At 45.2% G+C, this 14,515-nt stretch overlaps 1 protein-coding gene across 5 annotated transcripts in view; it reads right to left on the bottom strand.

The window, feature by feature from the left end:
* Window positions 1-843: 843 nt before the first annotated feature.
* PATJ (PATJ crumbs cell polarity complex component) overlaps window positions 844-14,515 on the bottom strand; it is a 137,632-nt gene continuing 123,960 nt past the window's right edge. For 3 of the 5 annotated variants that reach the window (XM_088060713.1, XM_088060711.1, XM_088060712.1), the window contains 7 exons: window positions 13,092-13,209; window positions 11,515-11,555; window positions 11,148-11,270; window positions 10,003-10,107; window positions 6,707-6,810; window positions 5,114-5,237; window positions 844-3,490 (listed from right to left, as the gene is read on the bottom strand). In XM_088060713.1, coding sequence (XP_087916839.1) covers window positions 3,344-3,490; window positions 5,114-5,237; window positions 6,707-6,810; window positions 10,003-10,107; window positions 11,148-11,270; window positions 11,515-11,555; window positions 13,092-13,209 — 762 coding nt within the window. In that variant the 3' untranslated portion in view covers window positions 844-3,343. The remainder of the gene's footprint in view (window positions 3,491-5,113; window positions 5,238-6,706; window positions 6,811-10,002; window positions 10,108-11,147; window positions 11,271-11,514; window positions 11,556-13,091; window positions 13,210-14,515) is intronic. The other 2 variants (XM_088060714.1, XM_088060715.1) reach the window with 2 other exon arrangements.

The following is a 14,515-nucleotide window of genomic DNA, read 5'->3' as shown; positions in this document are numbered from 1 at the left end:
TCTTCCTTTTCCACTTGGGATGCTGCAGAACACGGATCTCTCTGGTTTTCTGCCATCCTAGAAGGTGCAGCTATCACAGGAACTCACATTTTGGGGAACAAACCCTCCTAGGAGGGGTAACAATGACCATGGCAGTGTTTAACCAGGACATCAATCCACCTGAATTCCAGACACAGACGTGTGAACCTGTGGAGAAAGATGATAATGGAATTATGCATCAATGCTCAGCATAACTGTAAAAACTGATGTTTTATACATGTGTGACATGACATTAATTTGCTCCAGTGCTTTCAGGCAGAGGGACATGAACTGCTCCATCCTGGCACAATCATGTTACCTCCACAGGCTCTGTGGATGTCACACTTCCAGGGTGGTAATTGCCTTGGGATTAATTACAGGAGATTTAGGGGCAATGATTCCTCATCAGCAGGATAATGAGGTGGAGTCCCTCATCCCTCCAGGCTGACCTGCTGGCCCCACCAGCCCACCCAACAGCACCACATCCATAACCTGGTTATCAGTTGGCCAAGAAATGCCAACAGCCCTGAGATGACTCCTGGTGCTGCCAAAAACGTCCTTGATGCTGTCACTGCCAACAGCAGGTTACTCCACGTCTCTCCAGGTGAGGAAGCTGATGGAGGGATTGTGAACAACACATGGCCCTTCTAAAGTAAAGGCTCTGACCCTGAGTCCTCAAAGGCAGGAGAACCCTTAGGACAAGAGGAAACAGAGGAAAAGTTTTGCCAGAGGAGGTTTAAACTGGATATCAGATGAGATGTTATCTCATGCAATAGCTTTTAACACTGACTTAAATTAAAATATAGAATGAAACAAATGCACAGCTACTTATGCAACCGAGCTTTATTTAGAACCTTTGAAGTCATAAAACATCTCATTTTACTGATCTACGTAAACATACAATCAAGAGGTTTAATTGCTTTTTCCCTTGCGCAGAAATAAAGTTTTAAACAAACCAGAACACCTCCACCCAGACAAGCATGATGCAAGTTGAGTTCTCTGCCTTGGTCCTGCACGTGGAGCATGGTCACTGGTTTATCAATTAGTTGCAATGTAACTTTTTTGGCAGTAATATATTCGAACACACAAAGTGCAAATTACAAGAAGCAGAAAATGTTCTCTCTCCTTCTGAGCAATGAGAAGTGCAAAATGTCTCAGCCCATAAATTCTATTATTTATGTCTATGAACTGCATGTGCATCACAGGCTAATAAATAGCCCTGAACAACTTCATTGATTAAATGTGGCAGCGTCTCAGGGTCGGAATGCAATGGCTATAAAAACACAGGACAGAGGAATCATTCCCTTTGGTTGATAAATTCCACACACTGCTGCTGAGGGTACCTCCTCACACCTCACCTTGAACTCCTGCATGCCTCGGATACTTGTGCAACCAAAGCAGTTTGGTAAGAATTCTCCAGTTTTCTACATCTGGAGATATTCCTGTGCATCTGCAACCAAGATTCCACTCACACCTCACCTGGCAAATCAAACAGGACACTGGGAATCCACTGAAAACATGAAGTCTCTTCCAGGCACTGTTTAGGGAATACCCACCAATGGTTCCAGCAGGCTAAATGCACTTTGTGATTACTTAAAGTTATGGAAAACTTTCCAAGGAAATAAGGAAAACTCTTTTCTATGAGAACTTATCACAGCATTCCTGTCTCTGTTCACCTCGCTTCAGGACTGGTTCCTGTATGTAAAATGGGGAAAATTCCACTAAATTACACAGAACAGCTGTACCTTTAACACCCCCCTGCACTGCTCAGTTATTATACTGCAGATTTTCAACCTTCTTTCCATTTAATTCCTGGAATTTTTCACACAAAATGAGCAGCCAATTCTGACCCTACCCCCCTTTTCATTTCTCCCAGCTACATCACCTTTATAAATTATGCCAAATAGTCCAAATCAGACTGGGCTGCTTCATCCAAACCCCTCCTGCTCCTCTGGATAGGAAGATTAACCCACAATGCCTTGCACTGCCAGGAATCTGCCTGCCAAACCCATCTGCCAAATCACCAAGGCCACACTCATAACCACTGCTCGATGGCTGGGACATGGAATGGGAACTTTTGGCTGAATGTTCCTGCACCCCACCTCCACAGTGGGACTGGCCCAGAGTGGGACCAGCCTTGGGAAGGCTCCTTGTGGGCTTCAGACCCTAAAAAATTGGCTGGGGGATTCAACTGAGCTGGAAGGGGTTGAGGAACCTCATCCCAAACCGCTGCACCTGCATGTGGGAGATCATCATCACTGCCTGGCAGCACTCAGTGTTACCCAAAATTGACTCTGGCAGCCCCAAGGAGGAGCATCCTCCACCATCCATGAAAGCCTCTTCCTGCACCACCTGATCCTGGGGAGACTCTTGGGAATGCACGTCAGTCTGCAGGTGAGGATGAACTCCATCGAGCCCGAGGGACTGCTCATCGTCATCCCTGGAATTACAGGATCACATTCCCAAAGCAAACTTTTTGTCTTCATTAAAGTTTCAGGATGAACAATTATGCTGCAGCTTGGCACGACAACAACTGCCTTTGTATGCAACATGCCTAGCATATATCAGCACATTTCTTCTTAAAAAATATAATTAGACTAGAATGAGCTACGCTGTTGTTGTTCATGCTGCCTAAATATCTGAAAAGGCTCAAACATTTTAAAAGCCTAAAAAAATAAACTTCCCTCTCCCCTCGTTTATTTTTCATGCTAAAGGCTGCAAATTGACACATCACAGTAATTACCTCTGACTAACTTCCACGGACCTACCCAAAGAGATAAACATGAGAAGTTCACATTTGACTATCAGACTTACTGTGCCGAGCACAAATAATTTCCCAGAGGAGAATTTGATATTTCATCATTTGGAACAGTGGTAATTTAATTACATTGCTAATGTTTTCTGGCATACTTGAAAGAACAATTAGCATAAGTAAATCATGAGTGAGATGACAAGTCGCTCGGCATTTATTTCTGCTCCTCAGATGAGATCAGTTGATGATCTGAATTCTTTTTTGTGTGAGAACTGATTCCAGGTTCAGCAGTCAGAACCAGGGTTCAGACCAGCGGAGACAAACCGAGGTGTTAAATAAAGCTGAACGAGTCTTGTCCTTTAAAGTTCCTTAATTAAACTTGTCCAGAGAAACCTCCAAAGCCACCAGAAGTTGTGGAGGGCGGGGAGAAAGGCCGAAAAAACGTGGGGTGCTGAACGAAGCTGGAGATGCTCACTGGCATCTGTGGGAATGCTGATCCATGTTTGCCAGGCTCTGAGGGGGCTGGGCAGTGTCTGACAGCTCTACAGATGGCCTAAAAGAACTCTGTTTGCCTCAGGACAGCACTGTCAGGGTCACCGTCCCCCTCTGGCGCTTCAGGATGGCCACGGCCTGCTCGTGGGTGACGCCTTCCAGGGCCTCCCCGTTGACGGCCACGATCTGGTCCCCGCGCTTCAGCCGTCTGTCGTCGGCCGCCGCGCCCTGCAACGGCAAACCAGGGCTCAGCGTGGCACCCCCGGGCTCCTGGAGCCCCGAGTGCTGCCTGGAATGAGGTGCTGGAGCACTGGGAATCCCTCACGGCCCAGAGAAATGGCAGCGCTGAGCTTCCCCCCATGAGCGCCTTGACCGTCGCGCCCCACCCTGCCAGGGTACACGCCCAGGGAGACAGAGTTGGCTCTTCCCTGAAAAAAAGGCTTGGGTAGAGACTGGTTCTGGATTTTATGATCGTGGAGAGGCTTGTTAAAGCAGCATTTAAATGAACTCTGTGCCTCACAGCTGAGAAACAGCTAAAAAAGTGGGGAGGGAGAGGGAACTGACCTGGGCACTGCCCCCAGCCCCAGAGAGAGATGAAGAAATGGCCTCGAGTTGTTTGGATTGAACATCAGGATAATTTTGCTCACCAAAAGGTGCCAAGCATTGGAGCAGACTGCCCAGTGGACTCCCCATGCTAGGAGGGATTTAAAAGCCACGTGCATGTGGCTCCTGGGGACGCTGGTTGGCAGTGCTGGGGGAATGGCTCGACTCGGTGATCTCAGAGGGTTTTTCCAACCTACAAAGTTTGGTGGCAAATCCTGAAAGCTTCCAGAGAGCTTTAGGAATGGCTCCTCTCCTCCAGATGTCTCAGTGAAGTTCTTTTACCTAAATCCCAAGCCCTGCCTGCCCAGAGGTTGCCTCACAGTGTCTCTTTCTGTCCCACCAGGGACTGCAGGAACTTCAGGTTCCATTTAAGATTTCTCAGTCATGCTCAAATCTGGAAACTTGTAACCCTAAGCACAAGTTAAAAGGCACAATATTTTAGCTAACTTAAAATCGTAAAAATACCAGATATTTTTGGTTTGAGCTCCAGAATTGCAGGAGCAGGATATATGGCTCCTACTTTACCTTCAGATAAAGTTTTCTCAACTCCATCATCTACCCTGCCACAAGTGCTGACACAGGGCAAGCATTTGACAGACTTCACAATGATTCTATGGAAAGTATCCCTAATTCCCACTGTTTTTCTTCCCTGCCCTTTTCCACACCTCCCCTCATGTGGCTGTGCCTGACAAGTCTTGCTGGCTCATTTTTAGCAGGGGATGGGTGGGAAAAGGGGTGTATTTCCCTCCTATAATATGCTATATTATGATTCTTCCCCAACCTCAGAGGCTGGAGCTCTCTGTACCTGCCAGGGACCCCCAGTCCCCCCAGACACTCAGTGCTGGGATCAGAGATAGGCTAATTCCTGTTTTTTTCATCAGGATACAGAACCTCTGCCATTTCCTCACTCCTGCACAGTGAGAAAAAAAGATGCCTTCAATACCACCTGGAAATCTCTTGGAGATTTACAGATAGAAAACTGCCTTATAAATATTTTAATGTACAAACCCAAATTTCCCAAGTACACAGAGCAATTTTGCTGAGACAAAGTGTCTTGTTTCAGCCATCAGTAATATGAAATATAAACTGAGAAGCCAGCTATGAGTTCTGGGTCCACTAACTCACAACAACGTGCTCAGACAGTACATTTTGCTTTCTGCTACATAATATATTATCCAAGCCCAATCTTAGATTTATTTTTAAAGACAATATAGAAAAAAAGGGGAGAAAACAAAAAATAGAAGATACCTTGGCAAATATAGTCTTGACATAAATGGGCAGGTCTCCATGGGGACTTCCATACCCCCCTACAATACTAAATCCCAGTCCATCAGAGCCTTTCTCCAAAGTAATAATCTTAGGTTGAGGTGCTCTGAAAACACAATAAATATCACTTAGGTAAGCAATGTCTGTCTCTGGGGACTTTATGCAGAAGGAACACTTACAGAGACATTTATCTATCATGAGTTTTTTCACACAGTCACAAACCATGACCCTTGCACTGGAACATTCCTGCAAAGCCCAGAGTTCAAAGGCTACTCCGTGTGCTCCAGCTCCTCACTTGGAAAACATTATTTTTAATTCTTATATTATACCCACATCCCTGTGCTCATAACTCCAGAGCTCATCAGTTGGAGCCTGAACTCTTCAGGGGTTTTCTCTGCCTACACTGAGCAAAGGAAGATTTTTTTGGTGGAATTTAGACCACTCATAAATTTATCCATCTCAGATTTGAAATCAGTAATTTCTACGTATGTAGAAAGAACTGCTGTGGACAGAAGGTGTTCAGGCACTGGCACAGCTGCCCAGGGCAGTGCTGGAGTCCCCATCCCTGTGTGGATGTGGCACTTGGGGACATGGGTCAGTGGTGGCCTTGGCAGCTGGACTCGATGATCTGAGAGGGCTTTTCCAACCTAAACCATTCCATGATTCTGTGAAAGCCATTTGGCACCTCCCACCTATCTAAAGGTGCAGCCCAAGCTGAGCAGTATCTGTGCATTTTTTAGGACACACCTAATTCTGCTTTGTATTTTCACCTCCAAATTTCCTGCTGCTTTGATATGAAAAAGGAATACCAATCTTTTTCTAAAGCAAGCAGTTCTCCTTGGAGAGCAGCAATAAAAGCAGTGTCTCATATTTTAAGACCACAGAATGCAGCACAAATAGCTCAACTTTTACACTCAATTCTCCTGAGGTAGGACAGCAACTTCTTAAAATAAATAGAATGAACCACAGAATGAAAATGAAGAACATAATGAAAATGATGAGCTGAAATGGAGAATAAATGAATTTCAAAATGGTAACTGTGTGAAAAGCACACGATGGTCCAGCACGGCAGGGACCTCCAACTTCCATCACCACACCCAAGTGCTGCAAGCAGGAATTATTTTAATTGGATTTTTTTTGACTCATAAAGCTATAAAGATTGAAAAGACAAAGTCCTGGGACACGTTTTGTAAGGTGTTTTTAACACCTCTGGCATCAGTCTGCCAATACCAAATTATTTCAAATTGCTGTGACCAGAACTCCTTCCAGACTAAGAGCCAATGGCCAAGGGCAGAAATACCATGTCAGCACAACATTAAGGAAGAAAAGAGATACTTTTTCCTTGAAAAACACCCAGAAATAATGCTTGGAAACACATTTTGTGTTTATTTACTCAAGCAATTTCTGTCAGCAGGCGAAGACAGACACGAGCCCATCATCACCTTGGGGAAGGTCACCAAGCTTTCATTTTAAAGGTGGCAGAAAATTAGAGAGAGAAGCAAAGGGAGAGACCTCCTTGCACCCTCTCCCTCACCCAGAAATCCACCCCAGCTCTGCAGGAGAGCAGGAACTCACTCGGGATCCTCGGTGGGATGCTCGGAGGGCGGGTTCAGGCTGCAGCCCGTGGACATGCTCTCCAGCTGGCTGGCAATGGCACTGATGTTGGTGTCAGCCACCACCTGGGCCACAGGGATGCAAGGAAACAGAGTTTGGAAAAATCAGCTGTTGAATTTTTTTCCCCAAGCAAGCTTTAAAACCAAGTCCTACTCTCTTAAATCTCCACTAATTCCACACTTTCAGGTAAGAGCTGGCATCTTTCTCAATGCAAATTTTGCTCTGAAGCTCTTGCCCTCACAAAACCATCACTCAAGCTCTGAGCAAAGGGGAAGGATCTTCCTGGGTAATCCAGGGAAAAATGTTGGTTTTCCAAGGAGAGTCAAAGGGTCCAGGATTGGTCTTGAAAGAAACCACCACAACCTTTAAGAGAACACCAAGATCCAAGGGACTGTTGGGCAAAGACCCTGAAATGCCTCAGACTGGTTTGTTTGATGAGTAGGGAACAAATTAATCCTTGGTTTTGAGTTTTCTGAATTTTTAGCATGAAAACAAACTGGACTGTTGAACTTCTCAATTCTGGATCCTCTATTATTCTGAAAACATCCTGGATGATGCTCTGAGGGCTGGAGGGACAGGAGCCAGGGAATGGCTGCCAGTGCCAGAGGGCAGGGCTGGATGGGATCTTGGGCAGGAATTCCTGGCTGTGAGAGTAGTGAGGGCCCTGGCATTAACTTTATTTTTTCTTCATTGATGCTGATTTTTTATTTGCTTTTTTTTCTTTTTTTCTGGAAAATTTTCAAAGAAACCACCACAAAGTGGTTTGGATTTGAAGTATATACAATTGAAAGGACATCAATTTCCCAACAAGTACATGTTGTGGTTATCCCCTCACTCCATCTCCCTCTGAGGAGATATCTTCTCTGCCTGACATTTACTGCAGCATGGGAGTTCAGATCAGACACAGTGAAAAACAGCCAGGAGGCACAATTCCAATATTTCCTCTAGCTATGGCCTTATTTTATCCAAGTGAGCAGGTACTTCTTCCACTTGTTGCTGTGAACCTGGCTTTAAGGAAAACTTCCCTTTTCAAAGTAAGAAATTTGTTCTATCAATCTGTTTAAAATGAGTGCTCACAGTTCTTCCATAGCAATATTTCCCTCCTCCCAATCATCTGGAGCCAAGAGGGTGACAGAGCCAGAAGGTTTCCATGCAAATTCTGCATCCCAGGACTCTGGTTCCAGGATGCCCCAAAGGAAGGGGGTCCAGCAGGTGAGAACAGCACCTGGCTCAGCCAGCAAAGACCCCACCAAGGTTCCCTTCCTGTGGCACCAGCACAAGGAATTCCAGCCAGGATTTGTCTTTTTTTTTTTTTTTTTCTTGTTGTTCAATAAAACGAGGGTAAAAACAAATCTATATTCAAAAATCTTCAGCTGGCAGCAAGAACGTATCAGAGTTCAACAACCTTGTAAAAAAGCTCCCCCTTATCTCATTACTACACCTGCAGAAAAGAAATTAAATTAAACCAAGGCATCAAAACAGCTGAGAGGGATGATTGTTCCCCTGAGACCTTAATCTCCCATTTGCAAACAGCATTTGCAAACTCCTTCCCAGGACATTCCCATAATAAGCCTTTCCACCCCACTGAGCACAATTATCTGACCCTTCAGAGCAGTTTGCCATGAAGTGGTCTACCCTGATAATAAACAGAATTATTTAATGGCACATCAGTCATGATGATCACAGAGATAGGATTGTTCCATTTGGATTGTTTTGATAAAAAAAAAAAAGAGGAGTTTGGGGGTGGAGAGGTACCTGTGGTTGGTGGGGAAGGGAACCATCACCACGCTTTGACACTGCTCCAGGTGTTCAAATACAACATCCCACCTTCCTAGAGCAGATTTTTAATAGAGAACAGACTCTATTCTATCCCAATAAACCTCTATCATCTGTAAACAGCATCAAGCTCATTTGAATGAGATAGAATGCTCAGAGAGCAAAAATATGGAAGAAAAGCAGCAAACTGACAAACCCAAAGACACTTCCAGAAGAAGCTCTTTAACCCAGTGGCGTTTCTAGAAGAAGCTCTTTGTTTGTCTGAGTGACCCAGTGACAGAGTGCTCCATCAGGAATATTTTTAAATCCATCATGAGGTGCAATATTGAGCTGTATTACAGCTTTCAAGAGGAGCAATTTTGGGTTCTGCAGCAAGCTTTCATTTTCTATTCAGGGAACACTGTTGACATGAAAAGTGAAATTACTCAACGTTAGTAACAATATGATAACTATAATTTAACAGAGAATCCTCAGCTGGTGTAAATCTGTGTGTTTCCTCTGACTTCAATGGAACTACACAAAACACCATCTGCTCTGGAACTGGCTCATCACTTACCGGGTCAGCAGTTCATGGACAGACAAAACAAAGAATAAGCAAGTCTCCAACTAAGTTTATTGTAATTTCATTTTCTCTTTTTTCTTCCCCCCCTCTTCACCCCCCTATTTTTTATAGTCACATTTGTGTCATAATACAAGCAAGAAGCTTGCAAAAATCCCTCAGGATGTGTTCCAATCCAAAATGCTGTGATGATAAAGAGAGTGAAGAATAGATTTTAGTGGTGCCTTCAGCTTGTTTTCCAGTTGTTGCAATAATTCTGCAAACGAGTAGAATTTTGAATACTAACTGGCAAGTATTTTCCCCATTTCTTTGTGTAAACATAAAAATAAACTATGGATCAACACAGTGGCAGGCAGCAATTAGAAGCAATGTGGCAGAAGATGTCCCTTTTAGCTACCAGAGAAGCACAGCAGTGACAGCACTGTTTTCTCTCTTGAGTGTTTTTATCCTTTACCTGATGAATAATCAGTTCCAGGCAGCACTGTCTTAGTGATGATGCCATCATTTTTCCTAAATTCTGCTAGAATTTCTTTCAAGGACAAGGAAACCACCCTGTGGGTCTCTGTCTCATTACATCACAAGCACACACACACATTTTCTTGTTCCTAGTTAACTTCCAATTAAAAAAAAAACCAAACCCACAACTTGGAAGCTTGTTGATTTATCACGTGTAGCAACAAGTTATTTTGTTCCCTTTGTTATGCTTTTACAGAACCGTGCTCACAGCCTGTATGAATGGCAATAAAGAATTTTTGAATGGAAATGATTTCTTGCTCTCCTTCTGTGTAATTCCCACCAGCAAAGCACCCTGCAATTCTGCGATGCCTTGTGCCAGGGATGCTCAGGGTTTTTTTTTTTTCCCCTCTTCCTGAATGCTATTTATCTACCCTGCTGCAGCTGCATGTTCAATTTATCACCATACCTGCAGGATAATGCTCCCATAAGCATTCTTTAGTAGATTAACTGCATCTGCATGAGACAGCCCATCCAAAGGTTGCCCATTAATGCTGACAATCCGATCTCCAACCTGAAAGTACAACAGTAATGGAAAATTATCAGCATTAGGGAAAATTAAAACTAAGAATGCTTAAAATTCCTCGTGAACTTGGCACTGCACAGTCATGCTTCTCTTTTGCAGGATCCCTTTTGTGAGGATTCTGCACTGCCAGTGATCATTTCCCATTCTTTTTTTAACACTGAGAATATGATCAGAGAAACAAAGATGGGGTTGTATTTTCCTCTTTCTATTTGCAAGCAGAGAGAGAGGGAGATTTTCACTGCTGTCCTCCCATCCAGAAAGGATTCATTTGTGTCTGAATATACAGACAAGTTCATATTCTTCCAGACTGTGTAAGCAGGTGCTGAATGTTGTACAGGAGAGTAGGAAATTCTGATATTAATCAAATTAACCTGGATGATTTCTTCTTCCTACACACAAAAATGATCTCAACCCTGCCATTGTTTAATTCCATTAGAAACAAGGCACGAGTGTAGCAGCATGTCCTAATGAATCTCATGGGCCAAAGCATGTGGATCTGCATAATAAATTCTTTTCAATCCTCATGATTCCTTGAAACTCTCTCCAAAACTAGAAGTGTTCACCATGGCCATGCCTGGAAACCCACACGAGCTGTGGGTCTGATACAAGTGCCTTATTTTGCTGTTTATTTATAGGGGCCTTAAGACCAAACAACTCATTTCTGATCTGGTTTCTACCTGATTTGAGCTCTAAATGATGCCCAGTCCAGAGTTCCCAAAGTACCTGTGGTTTCCAGAGAGCCTCTTGCTGCCCTGCCTGGGTCTGGGTGAACACAGACATTCCAAGACCATTGCAAATGCATTTAAGTTCTTTCTCTTAATGGGCAGCAATTGCCATTATCCCCAAGATGGGAAGAGAAGGGCAGATTTGTGTTTTGGGGTGGTTTTTTTTTGTTTGTTTTGCTTTCATATAAAAAGAGGCAGAGCAGTCTGTGAGAGATTATCAGTGGCAGCAGATACAGAAGTGCTTGAGGCTTCAAGGGACACGAGGGAGGTGAAATGGGAAATATTGAGGGCCCCTGTACTCACTCTGAGCCTTTGTGTCCGAGCAGCCACTCCGCTGGCCTGGATCATAGCGATGAAGATGGGAATGTCTCCCAAGGGACTGCCTTTCCCTCCTGCTATGCTGACACCCAGTGCATCATTTGGGCCCTGGAACAAAGCAAAACCAAACATCTGCAGCAGGGTATGGCAATAACTGACTGCTTGGATTGGTGGAACAGGGAGAAAAAAATGGGTCTGACACACACATTTCCTCACCCAAAGCACAGGCACACATCAAACACCCCACTGCAAACACAAATCATGCAGTTTGACTGGTGAGAGATGCTGCAAAAATGAACAACTCCAATGAAAGGAGTCAGCTTTATGAAGGGATAGAAAACAACTCACTGACCCTCGTTATCTCCACAGTCCTTGGGCCCGTATCGGCTCCTACTAATAAAGAAACAAACAATTAGCTTCTGTAATTAAGAGATAATATAATTAAGAGATAACACTGTCAGGTGACAGTGGTCCCTTGCTGCCTAGGCAGAGTTATCACCAAGCAGGAGTGGAGCCTTCCTGTGCCAAGGCAGGCAGTGCTGCTCACGTGAGGAGGAGGAGGAAGGATGAATACGGTGTAATCCCTCCGGCTCTCGATGTCACCGTGACTCCCACTGTAGCCCAGCCACAATCTGTGGAACAGCAGCACTCTGCCAGCCTGGAGAACAGCCCTATTGTGCCTTCACTCCATTAAAGATTGCCTTATTATCCCTAAAATCACAGTGTTCTTGCACAAAGGGCTCTGGGAGTGGTGCGGTTCCAGGGATCTCCTCTTCCTCTTTGTGCTGTGTTGGTAAATAATGGACAGGCAGGAAGACAGGCTGGTGTGTACCCAGTCATAGAGTGTGGAAAAGTACATGGAAAAATACTGGAAAAAAGGAGGAAAAAGGGAAAGAAAAGGGCAAGGAAAAGGTAAAAGGGGAAGGGAATAAGGATGAGAGGAGAAGGAAATAAAGGTGAGAGGGAAAGGAAAGGGGGAAGAGGAAAGAAGAAAAGGAAAAAAGGAACATGAAAAAGAGAAGGGGGAAAGTGGGAAAGGGAAGAGAGGAGAATGGAGGGTAAGGAAAAAAGGCAAAAGGCAAAAAGAGACTTCAGAGACATTGCTCAAACTGCTCCTTTTTCAGGCCAACAAGCTGATGTTGTAGTCAGGTCCTGAGCTCTCCTACACCCACCACTAATTGTATCAGCTTTAATGAAACTATTTTAAGAGCCCAGCAGAAGGCTGGCAGAGTAAATCTCTTCCAAAATTCCATGATTCTTACCCCCCCAAACCAGCACTCCCCACATCCATGCAGGACAGCTGAGGTCTGTGGCACTGGGAAGCCCAGCCCTGGGGACCCCAGATAAGGGTCAGGAAATGCTGCAGGGCCTGTCCAGACAGCACAAGGAAGGATGCCCAAAAAGTCACCAGGCTCCTGCAAACTAGCAGAAGAAATGTCTTCAGCTCCTGCTCATGGTCAGATGTGAGCAAAGATTCCTAATTCCTGGAGCAACTCTCCCCAGGCTGCTGCGGGCCGTGGATTTAACGCTCTCTAAACCTGCAAATTGCAAACTGGGCATTGTGACTTTCTCATTACAAAACACCCCTTTATGCACTCAAGAGCAACAAAGATATAAATGAAGTGGTGGCAGCTTTATTCCCTGAGAAAACTGTTCCTAATGTGAGAACCACGTCTGTACTAAGCCTCTGACAAGGGTGTTGGGGAATAGCAGGGCACAGGAATTCTGCACTTAAAACAGAGGGGCCATTACTCCTCCAGCAGACATAAAAATAATTGTCATCTTCTGGGAAGTGTTTGGGTCTTAAAAACATCCGTGGGGCGTCTTCAGGGAGGCTGGGCAGGAAAGCCAGATTCAAGTCTTCAGTTTGGCTTTTAAGGCAGCCTGAATATAAAGCAAATCACACTCAGCTCTTCTGGCAGTTTGTACCTGAGTTTCTCTGGGATGTGTCTGCTGAGGATCTTTTTGTGCTGACAAAGTTCTGCAAGGTGGAGAGGACGGGAGCAAGCGTGGGGTGGAAGTGGCTGTGGACGCTCTGTTGGCTCGCCTGAGGGTAAAAATAAATAAAAAACCCGTGAGTCAAACCCAAAAGTGAACTTTAAACCAGACCTTGTGACAGATGGGGTGCAGCTGTGCCAGCCACACTAGAAATGCCACATTGGCCACGCAAGTGCAAACCCCTCTGGGAGAGGAAACAGACCAAAACCTCCCCAAGGAGGTGAAGTCACCATCCCTGGGGGGATTTAACAGATGTGTGGATGTGGCACTCGGGACAGGGGTTGGTGGTGGGCTTGGCAGTGCTGGGCAATGGCTGGATTTGATGGTCTCAAAGGGATTTTCCAGCCTCAGTGATTCTGTGGTGCTGCTCACAGTACTGCAGACCCTTATTCCACAATTATGTGCTGTCAGTGACAATTATGTGCTGCTCAGGTGGCTTTAGACAGTGCTCCCCCCTCTCAGTGGCTCCCAGGGTGTCTCCACACCTCAGGAGAAGGGGAAATGATGGGCACCTTCTCTGTAGTGCCCCAGGCATGCATGAGCACCCAGGAGGACAAACAGCTGCTCTCTCACATGAGGGGGGACAGCAGGGACACCCATCCTGTCCCCTGGCAGGAATCTTTGCTGTTCTAGCTGAATACACTGTAATGGCCCCTGCTCCTTCTGTTTGCCCAAGAACCTCCTCTCATTTCCAGGAGAAGACAGGAGCTGACACAGGGAGAGCCTCCAAAGGGAGAGGCTGGCTCCTGCTGCCCTTTCCATTTCCCTCCTTTTCCCTCTCTCCTTATCTGGCTTTTATCTTCAGACTCTGCCCCTCGAGGAAACCAAATTACCAATTTAAGAAGTGCATCTGAACAGGTTCCACTGAGGACCAAACCTTTCCAACTGGGCTGCCTTGTCCAAAACAAAGATCTGGTCCATCCCTGTCCATGCACAGCAGGGATTTCTGCCCCCAAACACATCAGCTGGTGACTCAAAAGCCCTGACACATTTATCCCACTGGCCAGTGTGCAGCTGTCAGTGACAAACACCAGGCACAGAACAGCTTCCACCCCTGGGTGCCAATTCATGGCCCAGTTAACAACATTTGCAATGCATGTGAAAGAAACCCCTGTCCTGCACCACAGGGCTTCGATTTCCACTGCTCAAGGGATGCAGTGGACCCAGAAAAAAGCCAAGTGAGGACAAAAGGTCTGGATGCTCTTGGCCAGCACCTTCAAAAGCAGCACTTGCAGTTGTGCAAATCATTCAAGCTGATTTGCTGCATCATCTGCCAAGATTTTTATAACTCTTGGAAGGGTTTTGGTGAGAAACATTTATTCAGTTTTCAAAATCACCAAGTCACTTCGGAGCAG

The sequence above is a fragment of the Pseudopodoces humilis genome, chromosome 10, assembly GCF_049639895.1.
Source record: "Pseudopodoces humilis isolate 2021_Gansu_Grassland_sample_001 chromosome 10, ASM4963989v1, whole genome shotgun sequence".
NCBI classification, from domain to species: Eukaryota; Metazoa; Chordata; class Aves; order Passeriformes; family Paridae; genus Pseudopodoces; species Pseudopodoces humilis.
The sequence above is the reverse complement of the archived record's forward strand: the minus strand, read 5'-3'. Positions and strand labels throughout refer to the sequence as shown.